The 27976-nt window shown below is 46.4% G+C and overlaps 1 protein-coding gene across 9 annotated transcripts in view; it reads right to left on the bottom strand.

Annotated features, from left to right (window-relative positions):
• Positions 1-27976, bottom strand: part of SCEL (sciellin) — a 155802-nt gene that overhangs the window by 93347 nt on the left and 34479 nt on the right. For all 9 annotated transcript variants that reach the window (XM_029048213.2, XM_029048235.2, XM_029048257.2 and 6 more), the window contains exons 8-10: positions 27495-27710; positions 25360-25425; positions 79-159 (exon numbers count right to left, since the gene is read on the bottom strand). In XM_029048213.2, coding sequence (XP_028904046.1) covers positions 79-159; positions 25360-25425; positions 27495-27710 — 363 coding nt within the window. The remainder of the gene's footprint in view (positions 1-78; positions 160-25359; positions 25426-27494; positions 27711-27976) is intronic.

The raw sequence follows: 27976 nt of genomic DNA, 5'->3' as shown, positions 1-27976 counted from the left end.
TAATGTGACTGTATCGGTTCCGGTTCATCTCTAACCTTTTTCCCCAAACTTGCAATTGTGAAACGTCCGGCGTCTTACCGATTATCGCGCCGTGGTAGTGTAGGAGATGAAAATGAAGGGTCGGGCTTTGGCGGCACTTGTGGTACGGCAGCCGGCTCCCTTTGGGAGAGAGAAAAGGGATGTGAATGTTATAGCGTTATCCTGTAACGGTACTTATAATTGTGGTGTTTGTTAAGCGCTTGCTACGTGCCAGGCCCTGTTCTCAGCGCTGGGGTAGAGCACTGAGTACAGTGTCTAGCCCACAGTAAGCGCTTAGCAAATACCACCCTCATTATTAGATTGGACACGGTCCGTGGCCCACGTGACAGGCTCACAGTCTTTATCTCCACATTCCAGATGAGGGAACTGAGGCACCGAGAGGTGAAGTGACTTGCCCGGGGTCACACAGCAGACAAATGGGGGAGCTGGATTTAGAACCCGGGTCCCACGGGTTCCCAGGCCCATGTTCTTGTCGGCTGTGTGACTGTGGGCAAGTCACTTCACTTCTCTGGGCCTCAGTTCCCTCATCTGTAAAATGGGGATTAAGACCGTGAGCCCCACGTGGGACAACCTGATTCCCCTATGTCTATCCCAGCGCTTAGAACAGTGCTCGGCACATAGTAAGCGCTTAACAAATACCAACATTATTATTATTCTTTCCGCTAGGCCATGTTACTTCTCTCCCAAGAGCTTAGTACCGTGCTCTGCACACAGTAAGCGCTCAGTGAATATCACTGACCGAAAACCGTGAACTCAAGAGAAGCAGCGTGTGGCTCAGTGGAAAGGGCACGGGCTTTGGAGTCAGAGGTCATGGGTTCGAATCCCGGCTCGGCCACTTGTCAGCTGGGTGACTATGGGCAAGCCACTTAACTTCTCGGTGCCTCAGTTCCCTCATCTGTAAAATGGGGATGAAGACTGGGAGCCCCACGTGGGACAACCCGATTCCCCTGTGTCTACCCCAGCGCTTAGAACAGTGCTCTGCACGTAGTAAGCGCTTAGCAAATACCAACATTATTATTATTATTAAAACCAGATCTAATTTCATCATGATCATAGAGAAGTCATTTTCAGACACTGCTTGGAGTAAACTGTTTTCATGATTCTCATCGTCTATTATGAGAAGCAGCATGGCTCAGTGGAGAGAGCCCGGGTTTGGGAGTCAGAAGTCACGGGTTCGACTCCCGGCTCTGCCACTCGTCAGCCGTGTGACTGTGGGCGAGTCACTTCACTTCTCGGTGTCTCAGTTACCTCGTCTGTAAAATGGGGATTAACTGTGAGCCTCACGTGGGCCAACCTGATGACCCTGTATCTACCCCGGCGCTTAGAACGGTGCTCTGCACATAGTAAACACTTAAATACCAACATTATTATTATGAGAGAAGCAGCAGGGCCAAGTGGAAAGCGTACTGGCTCCCATACTTGCCTGCTGTGTTGCCTTAGGCAAGTCACTTAACTTCTCTGTGTCTCGATTCCCTCATCTGTATAATGGGGATTCGAGACCCGTTTGTTTCTTCTTTAAAATGGCATTTGTTAAGCATTACTTTGTGTGAGGCACTGTACTAAACACTGGGGTACAAATTAACTAGGTTGGACTTAGTCCATGTCCCACATTGGGCTGACAGTCTTACTCCCCATTTTACAGATGAAGTCACTGAGGCCCAGAGAAGTGAAGTGACTTGACCAAGGTCACGCAGCAGACAACTGGTGGAAACGGGATTAGAACCCAGGTCCTTCTGACTCCCAGGCCTTCACTCTATCCACTAGGTCCTACTATTATCCCTCTTACTTAGGCCGTGACCCCCATGTGGGACCTGATTATCCGGCATCTATACCGGTGCTTATTCTAGTCCTTGGCACATAATAAGAAGTGCTTGACAAATACCACCATCATTATGATGGATCATTATTATCTATTACTAATAAATAATAATTCATCATTTTAACAACATGTTGTAATAATGCTCTTTCACTAGGTTTTCAAGAGGGGGAATCATGAAAATGTGGAGGAATTCAAAATATTTTGGGTGAGAAATTTCTCAAGAAACCAGATGATAAATATTAGGGCTTGGAAATGAATTAGGGTATCCAACGACAAATTTTACTAGTTAATAATGGGTACAATGGACTGTTCTGAGCTCTTGAGAAAAATGAAAACGAGAAAGTTGGCCATAAGGAGCTCACACGTAGTCGGTGTTCTGATTCCCTTCAAAACAGTTAATAGAACCTTCTGATAAATCAATCAGTGCTTCTAAGCACTTGGTACAAATCACCAAAAGAAAAAACACATGTTCTCTACACTTAAACAGCTCCGATCTAACGGCAAAGAGGAGGCAGCATAAGAGCATGACAGGAAGTAGGTGAAACGTACCCCAATGAATAGATAACTGAATAGCTGAACAAATGCTGGACTGTACAAATAGTTATAAATACCTCAAAAAACAGATTGCTAAATCACATCTTTCCTAAACACTTTTGCACTCAACATCTCGTTGCATTTTTGATTATATCAATTTGATAGTCTTCTTCCCATTTATAAATTATTCATTCATTCAGTGGTATTCATTGAGCGCTTACTATGTGCAGAGCACTGTACTAAGCGCTTGGAATGGACAAATCGGCAACAGATAGAGACAGTCCCTCCCCTCTGACGGGCTTACGGTCTAATCAATTACTTATCTTCGGTCTTCCCTATCATCCTGTGAGCTCCCTGTGGGATGGGATCAAGTCTTCATGGCCTAGTGGCTAGAGCACGGGCCTGGGAGTCAAAGGTCTTGGGTTCTAATCCTAGCTCCATCACTTGGGTGACCTCGGGCAAGTCACTTCACTTCTCTGGGCCTCGGTTCCACTATCTGTAAAATGCAGATTGAGACTGTGAGCCCCATGTGGGGCAGGGACTGTGTCCAACTCGATTTCCTTGTATCCACCCCAGCACTTAGTACAGTGACTGGCATATAGTGAGCGCTCAAATACCATCATCATTATTATTATTACTCTACTCTACTGTACTCTTTCAATCACTGGTTATTGTGCTCTGCATTCCAAAGGGCTTAATACTATCGATTGATTAAACAAAGATATTTTACTAGAATTGTGACTTCCAGGCCCAACGGGTCTTGAGGCAAAGTTATAATAATAATAGTATTTGAAAATACTATTGATTTTTAGTACTTGAAAATTATAATTTTATTAATAATAATTCAAATAATAGTATTTGAAAAGCACTTACAATGAGACAAACACTGCCCTGGGGTAGACAATCAGATTGACCACAGTCCCTATCCCACATGGGGCTCACAGTTTAATTAGGAGGGTTTAGGTTTAAATCTCATTTTGCAGATAAGGAAACTGAGGCACAGAGAAGTGAAGTGACTTGCACAAAGTCACACAGCAGTCCAGTGGCAGAGCCCAGATTGAATCTAGGTCTTCTGATTCTCAAGCCCGTGCTCTTCACACAGGGCCACGCTGCTGCTTCCGTAAGCATCGACAAGACAGTTTGAAATTACCGAAGTTCAAAACAGGTATGACTTGCCGGTTAAAGCATTTGAAACAGAAGATTGGAGGAGTTATGGAGATGACACAGTGCAATCCAAGAGGTTTTTCATGAAAATTAGGGATCTTTGGCCCATTTCAATAGAGAGGTCCCATCCAGCTTTAAATAAAGATGACAATAATAATAATAATGGTACTTGTTAAGCACTTACTAAGCACCAAGCACTATTAGACTGTAAGCCTGTCAATAGGCAGGGATCGTCTCTGTTGCCGAATTGTACATTCCAAGCGCTTAGTTCAGTGCTCTGCACATAGTAAGCACTCAGTAAATACTGTTGAATATTCTAAGTGCCGGGGAAGATACAAGTTAATCACGTTGGACACAGTCTCTGTCCCACATGGGGCTCATCCCCATTTTCCAGATGAGGTAACTGAAGCCCAAAGAAGTGAAGCGACTTGCCCAAGGTCACACAGCAGACACGTGGTGGAGCCGGGATGAGAGCCCAGGTCCTTCTGGCTCCCAGGCCTGTGCTCTATCCATTAGGCCAGGCCGCGCTTCTACTATGGGCCAGTCAACGGCTGGTTGATCTTAATCCATCTCGGAGGACTTTTTATTACATTTTACCTGTCCCTTGGGAGGCTTTGATCACGAAACCACAGACTTCCCCTGCCAAATCCGAGAATTCCTCGACGCTAAAGCCAAGAGCACAACATGCCGCTGAGACCAGTGAATTGAAATGCAAAAAAAAGTAAAGGACAAAAACCCTGCTAATCAGAATCCTCTGGAGAGACAAGAAATGGGCGGGGGGGGTGTGAGTAGAAGTGTGTGTTTATGTGGACAGCATGAGCCTAACTTTACAACTACTGTCGTGACATTATTTTGACATCACCCCCAGAAGTTCCACTGAGGACCAACTCTCTCAGATCATTTAGGAAACACTGATTTTCATAAGTTCAAGATTAAAAAATGTAAGTTCTAGAAGCGGTGTCCCATACCGTTCATTCCCTCCAACAGCAAAAAACTCAAAAACCTAACTCTAAATTTGATTTTTTAAGACGAAAGCCACTCATGAGCTCTGGTCTCATGATATGTGTGCTGCAGATAAGTTTTTTTTAAACAAATAGTATTTGTTAAGCACTTACTATGTGTCAGGCACTGTTCTAAGTGTTGGGTGAGACCCCTGCTAACCAGGTTGGACATAGTCCATGTCCCACGTGGGGTCACAGTCTCAATCCCCATTTTACAGAGAAACTGAGGCACAAAGAAGTTAAGTGACTTGGCCAAGGTCAAGCAGCAGACAAGTGGAAGAGTCAGGATTCGAAGTCTGGCCCTTCTGTCTCCTCAGGCCCAAGCTCTAGCCACTAGGTTATGCTGCTTCCCTCAAGCTTCTCTCCTCCTTGAGAGCCAGAGTAGTGACGACATATCAGCCTCTTGTCTCTTCCCCACTCTAGTCCACACTTCACTCTGCTGCCCAGATTATTCTTCTATGAAAACATTCAGGACTTGATTTCCCTCGCCTCCAGCGGTTGCCCATCCACCTCCGCATCGAACAAGAACTCCTCACCATTGGTTTTAAAGCAATCAGTCAATCACCTTGCCCCCCGCTACCTCAACTCACTACTCTCCTACTATCACCCAGCCCACACACTTCGCTCCTCTAATGCTAACCTCACTGTCCCTCCATCTCATCCATCTTGATGCCAACCTCTTGCCCTCACCCTGCCTCTGGCCTGGAACACCCTCCCTCCTCATATCCGACAATTACTCTCTTCCGCTTTCAAAGCCTTATTGAAGGTGCATCTTCTCCAAGAGATCTCCCTTCAGTCCTCCTTCTGACCCCTCAGCAACTTTCCCATCCTTTCCAGCAATATCTCAAGAGATCTCCCACCTTCTCTTAAAATCCACCCTTCCCACCATCCTCTACCTCCAGCCCATCCCTTTGCACCTTCTTACAACACTTACCACCTTCCTTCTTACCTCTTCTACAGCTTACTCCCTCAGTGATAATTATTCAATAGTATTTATTTATTGAGCACTTACTATGTGCAGAGCACTGTACTAAGCACTCGGAATGTACAAATCGGTAACAGATAGAGACAATCCCTGCCCTTTGATGGGTTTACAGTCTAATCGGGGGAGACAGACGGACAGAAACAATAGCAATAAATAGAATCAAGGGGATGAACATCTCATTAACAAAATAAATAGGGTAATGAAAATATATACAGTTGAGCGGACGAGCACGGTGCTGAGGGGAGGGGAAGGGAGAGGGGGAGGAGCGGAGGGAAAGGGGGGAGAAGAGGGCTTATCTGAGGAGAGGTGAAGGGGGGTAGAGGGGGAGCAGAGGGAGCAGAGGGAAAAGGGGAAGCTCAGTCTGGGAAGGCCTCTTGGAGGAGGTGAGCTCTAAGTAGGGTTTTGAAGAGGGGAAGAGAATGAGTTTGGCGGAGGTGAGGAGGGAGGGCGTTCCGGGACCGCGGGAGGACGTGGCCCGGGGGTCGAGGGCGGGATAGGAGAGAACGGGGGACGGCGAGGAGGTGGGCGGCAGAGGAGCGGAGCGTGCGATGTGGGCAGTAGAAAGAGAGGAGGGAGGAGAGGTAGGAGGGGGCAAGATGATGGAGAGCCTTGAAGCCTAGCACTTACTGTGTGCACAACATTCTCCAGTGGCTGTTTTAAAACACGCCTACCTATCCGCTATCCCAATAAAACCCTCCCTTCCACCACTGTCCTCTCCAGTTTTTGCCCCATCTCCCTCTCAGCATCTGTTTCCAAAATCCTGGAGTGTGTTGTTTAAACCCAACACATCTACTTCTTCTCTTCCCAGTCTCTTCTTGCCCCTTGCCTTCTGGCTTCTGCCCTTTCCACACCACAGAAGCTGCCCTAAATAATAATAATAATAATGTTGGTATTTGTTAAGCGCTTACTATGTGCCGAGCACTGTTCTGAGCGCTGGGGTAGACATAGGGGAATCAGGTTGTCCCACGTGGGGCTCACAGTCTTAATCCCCATTTTACAGATGAGGGAACTGAGGCACAGAGAAGTTAAGTGACTTGCCCACAGTCACACAGCCGACAAGTGGCAGAGCTGGGATTCGAACTCATGAGCCCTGACTCCAAAGTCCGTGCTCTTTCCACTGAGCCACGCCTAAAGTCACCAATGACCTCTTTCTTGCTAAATCCAGTGGCTTCTGCTCCATCCTAATGGTCTTCTATCTTCCAGCTGCCTTTGACACCGTGGATCACCCTCCTTTCCCGGAAACACTATCTCAAGTTGGCTTCACTGACACTGTCTTTTCCCGATTCTCTTCCTCAATCATACTCATTTATTGAGCTCTTACTGTGTGCAAGGCACTGTACTAAGAGCTCGGGAGAGTATAATATAGTGACAGACACATTCTTGCCCACAACAAGCTCACAGTCCTATCTTGCTGGCCTCTTTTCCTTTGCTTCCCATTCCCTAACTGTGGGAGTCCCACAAGGATCATTTCTGGATCTCCTAGTCTCCTGTACACCCACTGTCTTGGAGAACTTATTTGCTTCCACAGCTTCGATGACAGTGTCTTCACGAATAACTCTGCAATCTACCTCTCCAGCTCTAACCTCTCTCCTTCTCTATGGACTCATGTTTCCTCCTGCCTTCAGGTCATCTCAACATGGATATTCCACGAACACCTCTACCTAAACAAGTCCAGAACTGCACCCCGTACCTGCCCACGCAAATCTTCTCCTCGCCGTGACTTTCTCATCAGTACCGACAGCATCACCATCCTCCCTGTCTCACAAACGTGTAATTTGGCATTATCCTCCACTCACCTCTCTTTCATTCAGCCTACATATTTAGTCTGTCACCAAATCCTGTCACACAATCTCTAGAATCCAACTCTTCCTCTCCATCCAAACTACTACTTCTCTGATCCGAGTACTTATCGTGATTAAGTTGTCTTGTTTTTGTCCATCTGTGTCCTCCGATTATTCATTCATTCATTCATTTATTCAATAATATTTATTGAGCGCTTACTATGTGCAGAGCACTGTACTAAGCGCTTGGAATGTACAAATCGGTAGCAGATAGAGACAGTCCCTGCCTTTTGATGGGCTTACAGTCTAATCGGGGGAGAAAGACAGACAAGAACAATAACAATAAATAGAATCGAGGGGATGAACATCTCATTAAAACAATAGCAAATCAATAGAATCAAGGTGATGTGCATCTCATTAACAAAATAATGAAGATATATACAGTTGAGCGGACGAATACAGTGCTGAGGGGAGGGGAAGGGAGAGGGGGAGCAGCAGAGGGAAAGAGGGGAAAAGAGGGCTTAGCTGAGGGGAGGTGAAGGGGGGGTAGAGGAGGAGCAGAGGGAGCAGAGGGAAAAGGGGGAACTCAATCTGGGAAGGCCTCTTGGAGGAGGTGAGCTCTAAGTAGGATTTTGAAGAAGGGAAGAGAATTAGTTTGGCGGAGGTGAGGAGGGAGGGCGTTCCGGGACCACGGGAAGACGTGGCCCGGGGGTCGACGGCGGGACGGGCGAGAACGGGGGACGGCGAGGAGGTGGGCGGCGGAGGAGCGGAGCGTGCGGGGTGTGCGGTGGAAAGAGAGAAGGGAGGAGAGGTAGGAGGGGACAAGGTGATGTAGAGCCTTGAAGCCCAGAGTGAGAAGTTTTTGTTTCATGTGGAGGCTGATAGGCAACCACTGCAGGTTTTTAAGAAGGGGAGTGACATGACCAGAGCGTTTCTGCAGAAAGATGATGCGGGCAGACGAGTGAAGAATAGACCGGAGCGGGGAGAGAGAGGAGGAAGGGAGATCAGAGAGAAGGCTGACACAATAATCCAGCCGGGATATTATGAGAGCCCATAATAGTAAAATAGCCGTTTGGGTGGAGAGGAAAGGGCGGATCTTGGCGATATTATAAAGGTGAGACCGGCAGGTTTTGGTGACGGATAGGATGCGTGGGGTGAACGAGAGAGCCTAGTCAAAGATGACACCGAGGTCGCGGGCCCGAGAGACGGGAAGGATGGTCGTGCCATCCACGGTGATAGGGAAGTCAGGGAGAGGACAGGGCTTGGGAGGGAAGACGAGGAGCTAAGTTTTGGACATGTTGAGTTTTAGGTGGTGGGCAGACATCCGGGTAGAGACGTCCCGGTGGCAGGAGGAGATACGAGCCCGGAGGGAGGGGGAGAGGACGGGGCGGAGATGTAGATCTGCGTGTCATCTGCATAGAGATGATAGTTGAAGCCGTGAGAGCGGATGAGTTCACCGAGGGAGTGAATGTAGATGGAGAATGGAAGAGGGCCAAGAATTGACCCTTGAGGAACCCCAACAGTTAGAGGATGGGAGGGGGAGGAGGAGCCCGCGAAGGAGACCGAGATTGAACGGATTAGACTGTAAGCCTGTCAGTGGGCAGGGATTGTCTCTGCTACAGAACTGTACATTCCAAGCGCTTAGTACAGTGCTCTGCACATAGTAAGCGCTCAATAAATACTATTGAATGAATGGATATCCCAACTTGACTATGACATCAGCCTCTTCGATGTCCTCCCTGTCTCTCTCTACTTCAGTCTTCACTTCATTCTGATGTTCTTGATCGTTTTTCTAAATGAAGCATTCAGTTCTTGCCTCCTTACTCCTTAAGAACCTCCAGCGGTTGCCCATCCGTTTGTGTATTGAACAGAAATCATCATAATCGGCTTTAAGGAACCCAATCGGTTTTCCACTCCCAACTTACCTAGCTGATCTCCTACTAGTACACAATCGACACACTTTGCTTCTCTATTGTTAACCTAGTCACCATATCTCACAACTCTATCACCAACCTAGTCATCATAGCCTGACTCTAGACTATAAGTTCCTTGCGTCAGGAATTTTATCTACCAACTCTATTGTACCGTACTCTCCCAAGCAATTAGTATGTTGCTCTGCAAACAGTAAGAGTTCATTCAATAAGTACCATGGATTGTTTGACTGTACCTCGTTCTGGTCTACACCTTGATTGACTGATTGGCTGTTTGCTAAGCCTGACAACCCCCTGGACATTCTGGGAAGTTGGGAAGAGACGCGAGCCACTGGAACCTGCCGGGTGAGAAGGAGACTCTTGCACCTCGACGTCTCCAACCCAAAGCCAAGAAGCAGAAGAGAGGATGGAAGGGTGGGGGAGGAGAATGTGGGATTGGGGGGGCAGGAGACCCCCAAGATCCCCAGAGGTGCAGATCCACCGAGCCGAATCAGGGAAATGTTCTTCTAATCATGTGACTTGGTGTCAAAAAAATCAGTCGTGTACAGGAAGACTCACCCTGGAGTCAGGGTGAGTATCACAATCAAAGTTTTCTTTGACGTGGGATTCCTTGAAGAATTCAGCTACTCTGCTACATGAGAACTGACTGTGTTCTCACCTGGAAATCCTGGAAGAAAGACTTTTGGAGCCAGTCCAAAACTTGAGGCATATCCTGGCTCAGATTTTCTAAGCCTTAACCGGAAGGTTTCTTTCCTTCTTACCTGGTTTCCTAATTTTACTCTCCCTTATGTTAGTCAGCAGAACAGTCCTGTTATTGCTCCCTAATGTAGGAGGCCGGGTTCGAACTGAATACACAGTTGTGATTCGATTTCGGTTTTTGTCTTTCATTAGTAATAAAAGAACTATATTTTCCCACCATCTGCTCCATCTGCTTCAAAAATATTTTCATCAAATGAAAGGTTGTTCCACCATATTCCTTCCGCTCTATAGGTCTGTTCAAATTGGGTCGAAGTATTAAATGTACTAATGCTTTCATTAGCCACAGCCAAAGTTTAATAAAAACCTCAATTTCCAGCCTCTGATGGCAACTGTGACACGATGGAAGAAAGAATCTTCCATCGACAGCGAGGGGGGTTCTTGTGCCCTAAGGCTTCAGGACTGAGACTCTGTGTGGAGAAACTGATTTTGGTGATGGGGGTTTGCCCAGAATCCCTCTCACTCTGTCCTCTTCGCCAGTTGTGTTCCCACTGGGGCTTGGAACACGAGAAAGAACGCAGAGGTGTAGCACACTGCCATGTGCATGTTAAAAATGATAATAGGGGTAGACGTAAAAACTTGCTATGTTCTAAGCACTGTACTAGGCTCTTGGGTAGATAGAAGATAATCAGGTCAGACGCAGTCCTTGTCCCTCATTGATCTAGTCAACCAATGCATCGGAAATGGCTGCCAAACTACCAAGACGGCTAAACATTAGGGTTCTGGAGAAGGAAGAACACTCACAAGGTAAGACACTCTGGAGAAAAATAACCGCCCGACGATGATTAATAATGTCGGTATTTGTTAAGTGCTTACTGTGTGCAGAGCCCGCTGGGGTAGATACAGGGTAATCAGGTTGTCCCATGTGAGGCTCCCAGTTAATCCCCATTTTACAGATGAGGTCACTGAGGCCCAGAGAAGTGAAGTGACTCGCCTGCAGTCACACAGCTGACGAGTGGCAGAGCCGGGATTCGAACTCATGACATCTGCCGGCCGAGCCCGTGCTCTTTCCACTGAGCCACAGTGAAACTGCAAGTGGGCTTTTCTCCGTGATATTCTCCACCAGGCGGTGACGAAAAATGGTGGGAATGGCTAGGCCAAGTCCCCCAAAGGGAATGAAACGAATAACTCAGAGATGAAAAGTCAACTTGAAGCCAATCAGTAATTTCATCACAGCAACTTCCAGCATGTCATGACTTTAGCAAATCAGGCTAAGTAGGGGAAGCAAATCAGGGAAAGATCAAAGGACTAGGAATCAGAGGCCTTTTTTCTTAAATAGTATTTGTTAAGAGCTTACTGTGTGCCAGGCACGGCACTCAGCAATGGGCTAAGTACAAGCTGATCAAGCTGGAGCCCCATTATTCTAGAGAGATATTCTCCACTGGGGATGACAGAGAGCATGGCAATGTTTGACCTTTCCTCTATCTTCAATCAATTATTTGTAATAATAATTGTGGAATTTGTGGAGTGCTTACTAATAATAATAATGTTGGTATTTGTTAAGCGCTAACTATGAGCCGAGCACCGTTCTAAGCGCTGGGGGAGATACAGGGGAATCAGGTTGTCCCACGTGAGGCTCACAGTTAATCCCCATTTTACAGATGAGGGAACTGAGGCACAGAGAAGTGAAGTGACTTGTCCAGTCACACAGCTGACAAGGTGCAGGGCCGGGAGTCAAACTCGTGACCTCTGACTCCGAAGCCCAGGCTCTTTTCCACTGAGCCACGCTGCTTACTATGTGCCAGACACTGTTCTAAGGTAATAATAATTATAATTATAATGTTGGTATTTGTTAAGCGCTTACTACGTGCAGAGCACTGTTCTAAGCGCTGGGGGAGATACAGGGGAATGAGGTTGTCCCATGTGAGGCTCACGGTCTTCATCCCCATTTTACAGATGAGGGAACTGAGGCACAGAGAAGTGAAGTGACTTGCCCACAGTCCCACAGCTGACGAGGGGCAGAGTCGGCATTCGAACCCATGACCTCTGACTCCCAAGCCCGGGCTCTTTCCACCGAGCCACGCCGCTGAGGTCTTTTCTCTCTGCACTTCATAATAATTACGGAACTTGTCAAGCGCTTCCTATGAGAAGCAGCGTGGCTCAGTGGAAAGAGCCCGGGCTTTGGAGTCAGAGGTCTTGAGTTCAAATCCCGGCTCTGCCACTGGTCAGCTGTGTGACTGTGGGCAAGTCGTCACTTCACTTCTCTGGGCCTCAGTTCCCTCATCTGTAAAATGGGGATGAAGACTGTGAGCCCCACGTGGGACAACCTGATTCCCCTGTGTCTACCCAGCGCTTAGAACAGTGCTCTGCACATAGTAAGCGCTTAACAAATACCAGCATTATGTGCCAAGGACTGTTGTACGCGCTGGGGTAGATCCAAGTCGATCAAGTTGGACACAGTCCCTGTCCCACACGGGGGGTCAGGCTCTCAATCCCCATTTTACAGATGAGGCAACTGAGGCTCAGAGAAGTGAAGTGACTTACCCAAGGTCCCACAGCAGACACGTGGCAGAGGCGGGATTAGAACCTAGGTCCTTCTGACTCCCAGGCCCCGCGTTCTACCCACTAAGGCACAGCTGCTCCTCGCACTTCCGCTCTCTCACAAGCCAAGAAGAGAATAAATGCTGGAAGATTCGACGAGAGACCAGATGCAGGTGTAAAACTACACTTTCACACCTCGGGGAAAATCTTCCATCTCGACAGACCTGGAGGATCGGGCAAAGTCCTGAGAAAAGCCACGCAGGCACTACTGTATCCTAAGGGCTGTGTCTCAGGAAGATCCGAATTGTACCTTCCAAGCGCTTAGTACAGTGCTCTGCACATAGAGAAGCAGCGTGGCTCAGTGGAAAGAGCCCGGGCTTGCGAGTCAGAGGTTATGGGTTTGAATCCGGCCTCTGCCACTTGGCAGCTGTGTGACTGTGGGCAAGTCACTTCTCCGTGCTTCAGTTCCCTCATCTGTAAAATGGGGATTGACTGTGAGCCTCGCGTGGGACTACCTGATTCCCCTGTATCTACCCCAGCGCTTAGAACAGTGCTCTGCCCATAGTAAGCGCTTGACAAATACCAACATTATTATCAGTAGTTGTAGTAAGAGCTCAATAAATACTACTGAATGAACGAATATGGACTGTAAGCTCGCTGTGGGCAGGGAACGTGTCTACCAACTCCGTAGTATTGCACTCTCCCGACCGTTTAGTACAGTGCTCTGCACGCAGTAAGCGCTCAGTAAATGCCATCGATCGATATGCTATTGATTCTAAGCCTCTGCGCCGATTTAGGCAGTCGCTACGGGTCGACAGAAAGTCTGAAGAAAATTGAAGTGATCTATCCGCTTGTACCATAGACGTCATACGCGCAACCAGAAATTTGTATTGGCAACGGAGGGCTGAAAGAGAAGCAGTGTGGCCCAGGGGGTGGAGCAGGGGGCCTGGGAGTTGGAAGGACCTGGGTTCTAATCCCGGTCCCTCCACTTGTCTGCTGTGGTACTTGAGGCAAGTCACTTCACTTCTCTGTGCCTCAGTTACCTCATCTGTAAAGTGGGGATTAAGACTCGGAGCACCAAGTGGGACAACCTGATTACCTTGTATATACCCTAGCTTAGAACAGTGCTTGGCACATAGTCAGTGCTTAACAAATACTTAATTTCTTTGGTCCTCAGTTGCTTCGTTTATAAAATGAGGGTTACGACCGGGAGCCCCACGTGGGACATAGATTGCTTCCGCCTCATTAGCTTGCATCTACTCCAGGGCTTAAGTAAGAGCCTCACACAGAGTCAGTGACTAACAAATACCATAAAAAAAGAGCTGTGAAAGAATTATCAATCAGTGGTATTTATTGAGCACTTACTGAGCACCAAGCACTGTATTAAGCTCTTTGGAGAATACAAAAGCATAGGGGTAGGTGATCCCTGCCCACAAGGAACTTACAGAATAGTAGAGGAAGCAGTCAGGTGACAAATCGATCAATGGTATTTGAGCGCTTACTGTGCGCAGAGCACTGTACTAAGCGCTTGGGAGAGTACAACATAGAGTTGGTAGATACGTTCCCTGTCCACGATGATCTTATAGACTAAAGGAGGCCGGGAAGCAGCGTGGCCTAGAGGCAAGAGCACCGGCTTGGGAATCGGAGGACGTCGGTTCTATTCCCAGCTCCACCACTTGTCTGTTGTGTGACCTTGGGCGAGTCATTTAACTTCTCGGTACCTCAGTTACCTCATCTGTAAAATGGGATTTAAGACCGTGAGCCCCATGTAGGACAGGGACTGTATCCAACCTGACTGCCTCGTATGTACTCCAGTGCTTAGCACGTCGTAAGTGTTTAACAAATCCTCTTATTATTATCAGAGGTACACTGACCGGTGATGCAGTGACAGACAGGGAAACAGAAACTCATCGGTCGTTCAGTGGTATTTATTGAGCGCTTACAATGTGCAGAGCACTATATTAAACCTTGGGAGAGTACAAAACAACAGAATTAACGGACACTTTCCCTGTTCATTACGAGTTTACAGTTTAGAGAATCAAGAAGGATGGACAACACATCCTTTGGGAGACCGTGAAGCAGAGTATGGCAGCACCATAACATCAAGTTCCGGATGGCCTAGTGGAGAGAATCAGAAGGTCACGGGTTCTAATCCCGGCTCTGCCACGTCTGCTCTATGCCCTTGGGCAAGTCACTTCACTTCTCTGGGCCTCGGTCGCCTCATCTGGAAAATGAGGATTGAGACCGTGAGCCCCTTGAGGGACGGGGACTGGGTCCAACTCGATTTGCTCGTATCCACCCCGGCACTCGTTACGGTGCCTGGCCCACAGTAATTGCTTAACAAATGTCATCATCAGCGTGGCTCAGTGGAAAGAGCCCGGGCTTGGGAGTCAGAGATCACGGGTTCGAATCCCGACTCTGCCATTTGTCAGCTGTGTGACTGTGGGCAAGTCACTGAACTTCTCTGTGCCTCAGTTACCTCAACTGTAAAATGGGGATTAACTGCGAGCCTCACGTGGGACAACCTCATGACCCCGTATCTACCCCCGCGCTTAGCACAGCGCTCGGCACATAGTAAGCGCTTAACAAATACCAACATTATTATTATTAACATTATAATTAATAAAAGTCTATGGCCCACACTCATATCAAATGGCAAGACAAGATGAAGAGCAGTGAAGTTCTGGAACCTAGTCAGTCTCCCAGCATCGAAGCCACGCTCACCTAAAGACAGCTGTGCTGGTTGGGACACGTGAGGAGAATGAATGACAGCAAGATACCCGAACAGCTGCTTTACGGGTGGCTGATCTGGGAAACCACGAGCAAGGAGGGCAGAAGAGGCATCTGAAGAACACGGCAAAACAAAGCTTCCTCCCAGCTGAAACCTGGGAGTCAATTTCTGAGGAGAAACCCGCCTCATGGAACAAATCCTTCATATGGTAAGCGACACAAAGACACAATAAAGAAATAGCACCAGGTGCTAGAAACATTAAATACAACTTTAGGGGACAACTATCTTGTATACGTCCTGTGGCCCGGACTGGGGAAGCTACAGGTACAAGCTCACTCACCAGCTGATCATCATCAATCATTATGGTATTTGCTAAGCGCTTACTATGCGCCAAGTACTGTTCTAAGCGCTGGGGTAGATCGAGGATAATCAGGTTGTCCCACGTGGGGCTCACAGGCTTAATCTCCATTTTACAGATGAAGTAACTGAGGCACCGAGAAGTTAAGCGGCTTGCACAAGGTCACCCAGCAGACGAGTGGCAGAGTTGGGATTAGAACTCCCAAACCCGTGCTCTTTCTACTAAGCCACGCCGCTCCTCTAGCCGATAGGTAAAGCTCACCATCAGTGGGGTCTTCTTCAAATATAGAGGACAACAGTTCCATCCACAAGACCCTGAATCTGTTTTGCAAAGGCAAAGGTTCTGGCAAAATTATATTTTACTGAAGGCTGAGTTTTAACAAATAGGCCCCACAGGGTAACAGTAAAAGGGATTTAGAATCAGCCAGTGGATGGAAGGGTGTTTTGCGATATCCTTCTCCAAGACACAAAATCTCCCTTAATCCCCACAAGGCTCGTGTGAAACGCATTCTGTCCCAAAATACCAGGCGGTAATATATTCCTCTGATGATTCTGCATCACTTTCACTTACCTCCCCCTTTCCACTGCATTCCAAAAGCTCCTACCCTTGAATATCTTTTTAAGAGTCCTAAAAATACATTTATATAATCAGCCTCATTATTACCCTCTAGTCCTCACTGTAGTTTGGGATTTTACTAAATGTGCTTTTCTCAGAATTTAACCGTGCACAAAAGAGATCTCTAAATGTAAAGGATACTTATTTTGAGCCCCAGCGAAACAGAATCTCGGATCAAAAAAAAAAAATTGTAGATGCCTCTGAAGCTGGAGAGAGTTGATGTTGGAGTGATACGAGAATAGTTGTACCGTTATGGCTTACGTGCAGGCATAAATTACTAAAGAAAGGTTGCCATGGCACCTCACGGATCTGTCAAACACTAGTCCTTCAGCTATTGCCAGAGGGGGGACAGGAAAGTAAGGCCACTGGAGGAGAATGAGTGTAAAATGAATCAGAGTAAGGAATTAGGAAAATATTTAGCAAACATTTTAAATAGGGGATTTTTCTAGTTTACTATGTTACTTGTTTGATTCTGTAAGATCTCAGGTGTGAAGAGGATTCTCTGAAGAAGTTTCTTTCTGTGCCGAGATTTTCCACTAGAGGCTCCGAATTTTTTTTGCAGAAATGGACTAGAACAGGTTTAAAATTAAACAAGCTTAGTTTTGAATCGTGTCCTATATTATATTATATATAGATATAAGTATTGTAATTATTAATATTGCTGAATTATACTTTCCAAGTGCTTAGTGCAGCGCTCTGCACACGGTAGGTGCTCAATATGATTGATTGAATGAATAATCAAATGCGCTAAAACTGATTCTTTGAAATGTATACTTTTAAAATTTTCCAGGTACGTACTCGAGTTCAGTTCTCCGTGAATTTTTCAAACTAATCCTGTCTATCATTTAACCATATCATCCCACCAAGTAACTAAACCAACCAAGTCAGTGACTGCAATAATAGCTATCTCCCCACAGGATTCTCAACACTAGGCAAAGCCGTCTTTCTTCCTTAGGAAAAGAAGGTTTTTGGTTCCTATATTGAGTCCTTATATAAAAACAGCTCCATTTTTCAGTAGCATTAATGGAATAATAGTAATCGCGGTGCTCGTTCCGCGTTTACGCCGGGGCAAGCACTGTGATAAGTGCCTGCTGGGGAAGTTACAGGATAATTAGGTTGGACAGTATCCCTGTCCCACATGGAGTTTCCAGTCTAATAACACAACAGCAGGCGATTTACCCACGGCTCACACCCCTGGCTGTTCTCTATATGGAGGGCAGACTCAATCACAGCGGTTGTCCTCCGGCCAGGTAGCACAAAAAGAACCTTGGCCTGGGCTGTTATTTATTTCTGACTTTTATGACACGCTGACTCTGATGCATGATTTCCGAAGACTCATTTTCAATTTTCCTCCGAGAAAAAAAAAAAATCAAGCGGCAACTCATCGATTTTATTCGTTTCCAGAGATTTCCTTCACTGAAGATTCATTATTCCTTCATGGAGGATTTTCTACTGTCTTTTCAGAACCTGGAGCTTTTAATGATTTAGATTTTATCAGCTTTTTAAATTTTTTTAAAGAATTCAGCATTCTTCTGCCTCGTGGATCTTAGAATTCAATCTCTCATGTTTGGAGTAACTATAGGGAAACTCCCACGAGCCACTGATTAAAACTGAAGTATTTTAAATATCCTGAATTATCCCAGTAGACAGAGAAAGGTGGGAAGAGAAAGAGAGGGAGAAAGAAGGGGTGGGAGGAAATGACTCAACCTTGGGAAAAAAAGGGTGTTTAGTCAATCTTTGCTCTCACCTTGAATGTGATACAGGGGCCTTAAGGAAGTGTTTTATACAGTTTATAGAGAGGAAGGGTAATGAAGTGGGTTAATAGGTCCTAGAGGACCTAAATAAAAATCCACCGATCCAGAGTCCTTTTTCTCCCCACATGGTGCTGGGAGATATTTGGAAGAGAAACCTTGAAGTGCCCTGTTAAAGAGACTAGCCCAGTGCCAAACTTTTGGCAAGTCACTTCACTTCTCCGTGCCTCAGTTACCTCATCTATAAAATGGGGAAGAAGACTGTAAGCCCCATGTGGGACAACCTGATTAACTTGTATCTACCCCAGTGTTTAGAACAGTGCTTGGCACATAGTAAGTGCTTAACAAATGCCATCATCATCATCCTTTTGCCATAACTACCAAAATTGCTCAGATCTTAACTTACTCAAGATGAGTCACGGGCAATGCAAGTCACCTCGTACATGACGAGCAGCAATCTAAACCTGTAGTATGTGCCAGGCACTGTACTAAGCACTGGGGTGGATACAGGCAAATCAGGTTGGACAGAGTCCCTGTCCCACATGGGGTTCACAGGCTCAATCCCCATTTTACAGGTGAGGTAACTGAGGCACAGAGAAGTGACTTGCTCAAGGTCACACAACAGACAAGTGATGGAGCTGGGATTAGAACCCATGACCTTCCGACTCCCAGGCCCATGCTCTGTCCACTATGCCGTGCTGCTTCTCCATACCACAGTACGAGGAACTGGAAAGAGTACTGGTCTAGGAGTAGGTGGGCCCAGGGTTTAATCGCCCCAATTTAGGACCCGTCTGCTGTGTGATGTTGAGAAAATCCAGATACCAGACCAACCTGTCCATCTAGAATTCATCCTCGTCTGCCCAGCAAATTTTTTCTCCGTCCTTATTGACTCCTATGCCTATAGTCCAAGCCAGCTGTTTCAGGCATTCAACTTCCTCCTCAAACCTCCTGTCCCACCATACCTTGATCCTAATGATGACCTGGCCACCTACTTTATTGATAAATGCATAGGGACTGTCCATATCTGTTGCCGAATTGTACTTTCCAATCGCTTAGTACAGAGCTCTGCACACAGTAAGCGCGCAATAAATACGATTAAATGAATGAATAAAATTGAACCATCAGGTGTGATCTCCCTAAAATATCCCCTGCTCTTCTCCAATCCTTCCTATCTTTCTTCTACTCTCTAAACTGTAAACTCCTCGTGGGCGGGGAATCTGTTTATTGTTGTATTGTACTCTCCCAAGTGTTTAGTCCAGTGCTCTGCACACAGTAAGCGCTCAAAGGATTAAATGAATTTTTCCTAATGGTACCTCCAGGTGACCTCTGCCTTCTCTCAAAATCTCATGCTATGTTTAATGAGCTCTACATGCATTTCTGATCAGTCAGTGGTATTTTTTGAGCACTTACTTTGTGTAGAACACTGTAGTTAGTGCTTGCAAAAATACAATGCAGTAGAGTCGGTGGGCGTGACCTCTGCCCACAGGGGTAGATTGAGGTTTGAGGAAATAAGAGAATATATTTCAGCACTATCTTGTTTTCTTACGAGATGTTTGAGACATGCTGAAGAAGCATAGTTTAAGTCCTACTGTTATGAGATATACATCACCTTGATTCTATTTATTGCAATTGTTTTAATGAGATGTTCATCCCCTTGATGCTATTTACCGCTCTTGTTTTTGTCTGTCTCCCCCGATTAGACCGTAAGCCCGTCAGTGGGCAGGGACTGTCTCTATCTGTTGCCGCTTTGTACATTCCAAGCGCTTAGTACAGTGCTCTGCACATAGTAACCGCTCAATAAATACTATAGAATGAATGAATAATAGTTTAGCAATTTGCAGGTCAGGGATAGAGGGCTTAATGCTGGAACTCATTCTGGAGTATTTATTTCTTGAGCACTGTAGTGCAGAGTACTGTGCTAAGCATTTGGGGGAGTACAATACGATAGAGGTGGTAGACGTGATCCCTGCCTTCCAGGAGCTTACAGTCTACTGGAAACGTGGGAATTCTAGTTCGCTTCCAGCCTATAAAGGAAAAGTCGATCGGGATAATAACCGTTGACCACTGTCTTCTGTTTGATAAACACCGACCTTGCTTTCTACAACAAGTTACGTCATTGATCCCTTGTCTGCCACCTCCCATTTCCTAGCTGAAGATGTCCCACAGAGTTCTGTTTTGGATCCCTTTCTCTTTTCTTGGAGTATTTGTTAAGCACTTACTATGTGTCAATCACTGGTTTAAGTGTTCTGGTAGATATAAGTTAATCAGGCCAGATACAGGCCTGTCCCACATGGGGCTCAGAGTCAAGTAAGAGGGAGAACAGGTGTTGAATCCCCATTTTACAGTTGAGGAAAGTGAGGCGCAGAGAAGTTAAGCGACTTTCTCAAGGTCACACAGCAGAGCCAGAACTAGAACCCAAGACCTCTGGTTCCCAGACCCGTGTTTTATCCATTAGGCCATGCTGCTTCTCAAACTCTCACTTCCTGCCGTACCCTCACTCCCTCAAGGACTTTCTCTGCTCACATGATGATGTTGGTATTTGTTAAGCGCTTACTAGGTGCGGGACACTGTTCTAAGCGCTGGGGTAGACACAGGGTCATCAGGTCGTCCCACGTGAGGCTCACAGTTAATCCCCATTTTACAGATGAGGTAACTGAGGCACAGAGAAGTTAAGTGACTCGCCCACAGTCACACAGCTGACAAGCGGCAGAGCCGGGAGTCGAACCCGTGACCTCTGACTCCGAAGCCCAGACTCTTTCCACTCAGCATCTCAGATTTCCTCTTCGTTCCGGGACATCTCCATATGGATGTCCCACCGGCACCTAAAACTCAGCATAAATAAAACTCAACTCCTAAACCCATTCCTCTTTCTAACTTTTCCATTATGGTTGACAATATCACCACCCTCCCTATTCCAGAAGCCTACAGCCTTCATTCCATCTTCTACTCCTAGCTGTCTTTTAATTACCTAGCGTTCAGTCTACTGCTAAATCCACTGTTTTTTCCTCCATGACTCATAAGGTCACCACCCTACTTCAAGCCCACAACATCTCTCAGATCACCTTCCAAAAACGTCACTTGACATTTGTCTCTCCACCCCTCAAAATCCCCTAATGACTATGCCTTTTCTCTCTGTAGCATGCAGTCACTCCTAACCGTTATTATTATAATGATGATGATTAACACTCACTAATAATAATGGTAATGGAGCCAAGCATTCTTCTGTGTACTGCAGCACATACAGGATAATCAGGTCAGACCCGGTTCCTGTTCTATAAGGGGACTCACAGTCTAAACAGGAGGGAGAATAGGCATTGAATCCCCATTTTTCATTTGAGGAAACAGAGGCACGGAGAAGATAAGTGACTTGCTCAGTGCCAAAAAAGCAGGTAAGCAGCAGAGTCAGGATCAGAACCCAGGTCCTCTGACTCCCAGGTCCTTTCCACTAGGCCATGCTGCTTCCCTCTGTGTCCATTCTCTTCACAGCTTTCGAGCTCTCTTTCCCTTCGAGTCTACCACCTCTCAGCTCTCTCCAATCTTCAAATCTCTCCCGAAGACGATTTCTGCAGGAGATTCCTCAAATAATCTCCAACATCTCAGACCATATCAATCCAACAGCTACCTCTAACACATAGATATTTCAATCCCTACATGCTACGTACGTATTCACTGCTTCCTCTATTTGTAATTCATTTTAACGGCCGTGAACCCCACTAGATTGTAAGCTCCTTAAATGGCATCCATCATGGCCATCGAATTTACTCTAGTGATTTTTCCCAAGCACTCAGCACCGAGCTCTGTACAAAGTAAGGGCTCAATTAATTACCATTAATCATTTCATCTAAGTCACTCTGAGTCATTTGTACACTACGTCTATTAGCATCCTTTCTCCCCTTTAGGGGTCCGGAGCCTCGCTCCTTTGGAACCTCAAGTCTCCAGGGTATCCTCAACCTTAAAACACAGAACAGGCTCTCCCTATATCCTCCTCTCCCACCCATGTGGCTTGCAACCTCTCACCTCCAAGAAGGCTGAGGGTCTTCTCTTCCACTTACCTGGCCCCTCTAGATCCTACCCACCCATAGTCCTTCCGTATTCCACTTGTCTCTCTGCTCCTCTTCCTTCTCCTCCCATTATTTGTAAATAATAATAATACTGGTATTTGTTAAAGGCCTACTCTGCGCCAGGCACTGTACTAAGCACTGGGATGGATACAAGCTGGGGTTGGACACAGTCCCTGTCCCACGTGGGGCTCACCGTCTCAATCCCCCTGTTTCAGATGAGGTAACTGAGGCACAGAGAAGAAGTGACTTGGCCAAGGTCACACAGCAGACAAGGGGTGGGGCCGGGATTAGAACCCCCGACCTTCTGACTCCCAGGCACGTGTTCTATCCACTACATCGTGCCACTCCTAATTTAGATCTGCTTGTCGTCCCTATTACATTGTAAACTCCTTGAAGGCAGCAGGAGTATCATTTCACTTCTTTCTCAAGCTCGTAGTTCAGTGCTCCTCCCTCAGTAGGCTTGCACGGTTAACGATTAAGACGTGGATTGATTAATCAGGAAGATTAGCAGGGAATGAAAAGAGGACACTAGCAACAACAAAAATCAGATGAACAACAATGATGATCATGATTGCTGATTCTGCTGCTGCTGTTGTCCTGAAGAGGCTCCCAGACTAAGCCCCCCTTTTCCTCTGCTCTTCCTCCCCTCTCCATCACCCCAACTCCCTCCCTCTGCTCTACCCCCTCCCTGCCCCACAGCACTTGGGTATATATGAACATATTTATTCTTCTATTTATTTTATTAATGAAGTGTATAACTATATTTCTATCCTTTTATACGCCTGTCTACTGGTTTTGTTTTGTCGTCTGTCTCCCCGTCTACACTGTGAGCCCGTTGTTGCATAGGGATTGTCTCTATCTGTTGCCAAACTGTACTTTCCAAGCGCTTAGTACAGTGCTCTACACACAGTAAGTGCTCAATAACTACAAATGAGTGAAGGAAAATCCTCACAATGACTTTTTCTACGTTTTTAAATGCTCCATTATGGGGTTTTTTTTAATGGTCTTTGTTAAGCACTTGCTATGTGGTAGGCATTTTACTAAGCACTGGGGTTGGACACAGACCCCATCCCACCTAGGGGGTCTCACAATCTTAATTCTCATTTTACAGATTAGGTAATTGAGGCAGAGAGGTTAAGTAACTTGCCCAAGGTCACACAGCAGACAAGTGGTGGAGCCAAGATTAGAACCCAGGTCCTCTGAGTCTGAGGTCCATGCTCTTTACAGTGTTCTTCCTGCTTGATGTATTTTAAAAATCCCCTGTCCACCACCAACATATGCTTTAGATGTCATTTCCCTCTTTTGGTAGAGCTCCTATTCCAGTCTTTTTCTCATTTCACTTCCCCTGATAGCCAACTGACCTTTTTCAGATTTATTCTAAGGCAATATTTCTCCCTCTGGTAAAAACTGGTCTTCAAAGATAGGAATAGAGAAGCTTCCACATTGAAGTTTTCAAAGGAAAGGAACACTCTAAGTCTAAAAAAAAAAGTCATCATATCATCACTTGCTCCTGCTCCAAGGCTAGAGAGTACTTCCCATTTCCTAAAGATCTGTCTCCCACTGTGACCACTCAATTATCTATTTCTGTCCCTAGAAGAGACTGGAAATCCCAGCCAAGCATTACTTTAAAGTCTTGTTAAGCACTTGCTATGTAGCATGCACTGTACTAGATGCTGGAGTAGATATGAGATAATCAGGTTAGACACAGTCCCTGTCCCACCTGGGCCTCATAGTTTAAATAGAAGGGAGTAGGATTTAATTCCCATTTTGCAGGTGAGATAACTGAGCTACAGAGAAGTTAATAATAATTACGATGGTATTTGTTAAGCATGCATTGTTCTAAAGTGACTTGTCCAAAGTCACACAGAAGGTCAATGGTGGAGCTGGGATTAGAACCCAGATCTCCTGACTCCTCAGATCTCCTGACTCCTCAATCAGTTGTATTTATTGAGCACTTTACTTGCAGAACACGGTACTAAGCGCTTGGGAGAGTACAGTACTGCCCAGAACGAGCTTCCAGTCTAGAGGGGGAGACGGACATTAATATAAATAAATAAATTACAGGTTTTTGCTCTTAGGCCTGTGCTCTTTCCCACTAGGCCACACTGCTTGCTTCCCAATGATTCATGCTAGGGAATGAACCAATTGTCCTTTTTCAGAAGTTGGGAACAAACTCCAAACCTGTCCCACCTTTCTCATAAAAGGCAGTTGTTAAGAATGACAAAAGCAAAAAAACAGCAACAGGCATAGCGAACATCAACCAAGACAACACAACCAAGAACTGCCCTTTTTTGTGTACCACGTGGTCAGGACTTTGCATTCCACATTGGCCTTTTCATTCATACACGCTCCCCAAGGTGAACCTCACCATTCATTCATTCAGTCTTATTTACTGAGCGCTTACTGTGTGCAGAGCACCATACTAAGCGCTTTACAATACAGCAATAGAGACAATTGGGCTCACAGTCTAGAACAGTGGCATCTTCTTTATAGGCATTTAATGGAAACAGAATAAAATTTCACAAGGGAGACTTGGTCACTGAATCAATAAGGCTTTCGGGCCTGCCAATAATCCCACATCTGGGTTAAGAGACCAATAGGAATAACTAGGAGAACCTAATCTTGGTGGAAAGGGTTAAAGGAGTTAGCTGACGAGTTAGATCTTGGGAGAGATGAGAGCCGTCACCCATGGAGTTGGGATTTTCGGGGGAGACAACCCCAAACTCCCCAGTTTTGAAGTGAGCTGGCTAATTAGTCTCCTCTCAGATTCAGAGAAAATATTATTAAAAAAAACCAGAGTGGCTAGAAGGTAAGTGAAAAGGTGGGAAAAAAAACAATCAGATTTCCTCCTGGAGGGGAAGATGGACATTAAAATGAATTATGAATATGTACATAAGTGCTTTGGGGCTGAGGGAGGGGCAAATATCAAATGCATGCTTTAAAGGTGCAGAGTCAAAGGCACAGGTGATGAAGAAGAGAGGGCAAGTAGGGAAAACGAGTGCTATTTATTGAGCACTTACTGGGTGCAGAGCTCTGCACTTAGCACTTGGGAGGTACAATACAGATTGGTAGACAAGATCTTTACTCTCAGTGATTTTACAGTTTAGAGAGGGGTTTATCAAAGCATCATTTTGCAGCTAGCTCTTCAGCAACTCTAGAAATCTACTGTTGAAGGAGAAAAGTGAAGAAATAAAATCCTACCTCAAGTCCTAGAATAAGGAAGGGATCCAATAATCGGGACTGATTCCAATCATTCCCAAGATTCCAGTTATTCCCAAGACTGCAGATGATAGTCAAGCCCCTATAGCCCTTTCCATACGGACTTGTGGAAAATGGGAAGCTTATTCCTTACCTTTTGCTCTCCACAGTGCTCGAGGGGGCAGTGGAACCCGGGGGTGGTGGTGGAAACCAAGACTGCCTGTTAAAGAATAACAGATTGTAAGCGTAATCATATATTATAAATTACTTATTCATTTATTTTAAGGTCCATCTCCCCCTCTAGACTGTAAATCGTTAGGGGCAGGGAACGGGTCCGCTAGTTCTGCTGCTTTGGACTCTCCCAAGTGCTTAGCGCAATGCCCCGCACGTAGTAAGTGCTCAATAAATACCGTTGATAGATCGATCGATAATTCAGGGAGCGTCAATTCAAGAGCCCCATTTCTGCTCAAGAAGGGTGTGATGGGCAAAAGGCAGATGAATGATTTCGATTTTCAGTTTACAATCTGAAAAATGCCATTCACACTATCCGGGTTACCCAGGTGCTTTTAAACTGCCTCATCCTTTTTCAGTCATTAAATGGTATTTATTGAGGGCTTACTGTGCACAGAGTATGGTAATAAGGGCCTGGGAGAGTGCAGTATTGCAGAGTCTGTAGACACATTCCCTGCCCACAGGGAACTTTCCGCCTGGAGGGGAAGATGGACGTTAAAATGAATTATGAATATGTACATAAGTGCTTCGGGGCTGAGGGACGTGTGCTTTAAATGCACAGAGTCAAAGGCATAGGTGATGAAGAAGGGAAGGGAAGTAAGGAAATTGAGGGTTTAGTTGGGGAAGGCCTCTTGGAGGAGAGGTGATTGTAATAAGGTTTTGAAGGTGAAGAGACTGGTGGTCAGTTAGATAGATGGGGTAAGATATTCCAAGTTGATGAGATGATCTAGATGAGAAGAGAACGGAGACAAATCTGTCAAGCTAAGTGGTGGCCCACTCCATTTTTTTCCTCTTCCTCAGACGTCACGATTCCTGATTTGTGGGATTTGTGGGTGACTGTAAACTCGTTGTGGGCAGGGAAAATGTCTACCGATGCTATTGTGTCGTACTATCCTAAACGTTTAATAATAATAATAATAATAATAATGTTGGTATTTGTTAAGCGCTTACTGTGTGCAGAGCACTGTTCTAAGCGCTGGGGTAGACGCAGGGGAATCAGGTTGTCCCACGTGGGGCTCACAATATTAATCCCCATTTTACAGATGAGGTAACTGAGGCCCAGAGAAGTGAAGTGACCTGCCCACAGTCGCACAGCTGACAAGTGGCAGAGCGGGGATTCGAACCCATGACCTCTGACTCCAAAGCCCGTGCTCTTTCCACTGAGCCATGCTGCTTCAGTAAAGTGCTCTGCACACAGTAAGTGATGGTGGTGAGCATGGTGCTTGCAAAGACAGTAAAGAGTTCACTTCCTCCAGAAAGAGGCACAATCTCTCCATCTAGATTGTAAGCCAGTGTGGGCCGGGAATGTGTCTGTTCATTGTTATGCTCTACTCTCCCAAGCGCTTAGAACAGTGCTCTGCACACAGTAAGCACTCATGTATGATTGACTGACAAGGTGATCACTTTAGAAATATATTCTGCTTATCAATAAGAACAGTATTTGTTAAGCACTTACTATGTGCCAAGCACTGTTCTAAACACTGGGCTAATAATAATAACAATAATGTTGGGATCTGTTAAGCGCTTACTACGTGCAGAGCACCGTTCTAAGCGCTAGGGTAGATACAGGGTAATCAGGTTGTCCCACGTGAGGCTCACGGTCTTAATCCCCATTTTCCAGATGAGGTAACTGAGGCCCAGAGAAGTTAAGTGACTTGCCCACAGTCTCACAGCTGACAGGCGGCAGAGCGGGGATTCGAACCCATGACCTCTGACTCCCAAGCACCTGCTCTTTCCACTGAGCCACAAGGTAATCAGGTTGGACACAGTTCCTGTCCCACATGGGGCTCACCGTCATAATCCCCGTTTCCCGGATGAGGTAACGGGACAGAGAAGCGAAGTGACAGCAGACGAGTGGCGGAGCCGGGATTGGAACCCACGTCCTCTGACTCCCAGGTCCGTGCTATTGCCTCTGCTTCTTCCTCTCATCTATTCATCTTTCCCATCACGGTAGACCCCATAACCTTGGGAAAACCATTCAATTTCCTCCCGTACCTAGGAAAGGCAATTACTTACAACTCATTCATCCCCAAGCAAAGCCTAACTGGGCCTGATTACCTCTTTTTCTTCACTGGGGTTGTAACGGCGGCCGCACTGGGGGCGGTAAGAACGCGGGTGGTGGGAGCACTGGTGGTGCGGGCACTAGCTGTGGGACCAGTGGCGGGGGGCGCGCCGGTCGTGCGAGCACTGGCGGGGGGAGCACCGGTCGTGCGAGCGTTGGCGGCGGGAGCACTTGTGGAGATGGTAGGACTGTTGAACGTCTTCTCAGGCTGCCTGTGAAGGAAAATCATTAGCATGATATGAAAGGTTGGTTTATACCATGGCAACTGGGATTAGAATTTACAGGGGAGCCCCCCGGTACTCTCCCCCGCCCCCCTTCAGAAGCAGCGTGGCTCAGTGGAAAGAGCCCGGGCTTGGGAGTCAGAGGTCATGGGTTCAACTCCCGGCTCTGCCGCTTGTCAGCTGTGTGACTGTGGGCAAGTCACTTCACTTCTCTGGGCCTCAGTGACCTCATCTGGAAAACGGGGATGAAGACTGTG

The sequence above is a fragment of the Ornithorhynchus anatinus genome, chromosome 2 (assembly GCF_004115215.2).
Source record: "Ornithorhynchus anatinus isolate Pmale09 chromosome 2, mOrnAna1.pri.v4, whole genome shotgun sequence".
Classification (NCBI taxonomy): domain Eukaryota; kingdom Metazoa; phylum Chordata; class Mammalia; order Monotremata; family Ornithorhynchidae; genus Ornithorhynchus; species Ornithorhynchus anatinus.
This window is presented reverse-complemented; position numbering and strand designations above follow the sequence as displayed.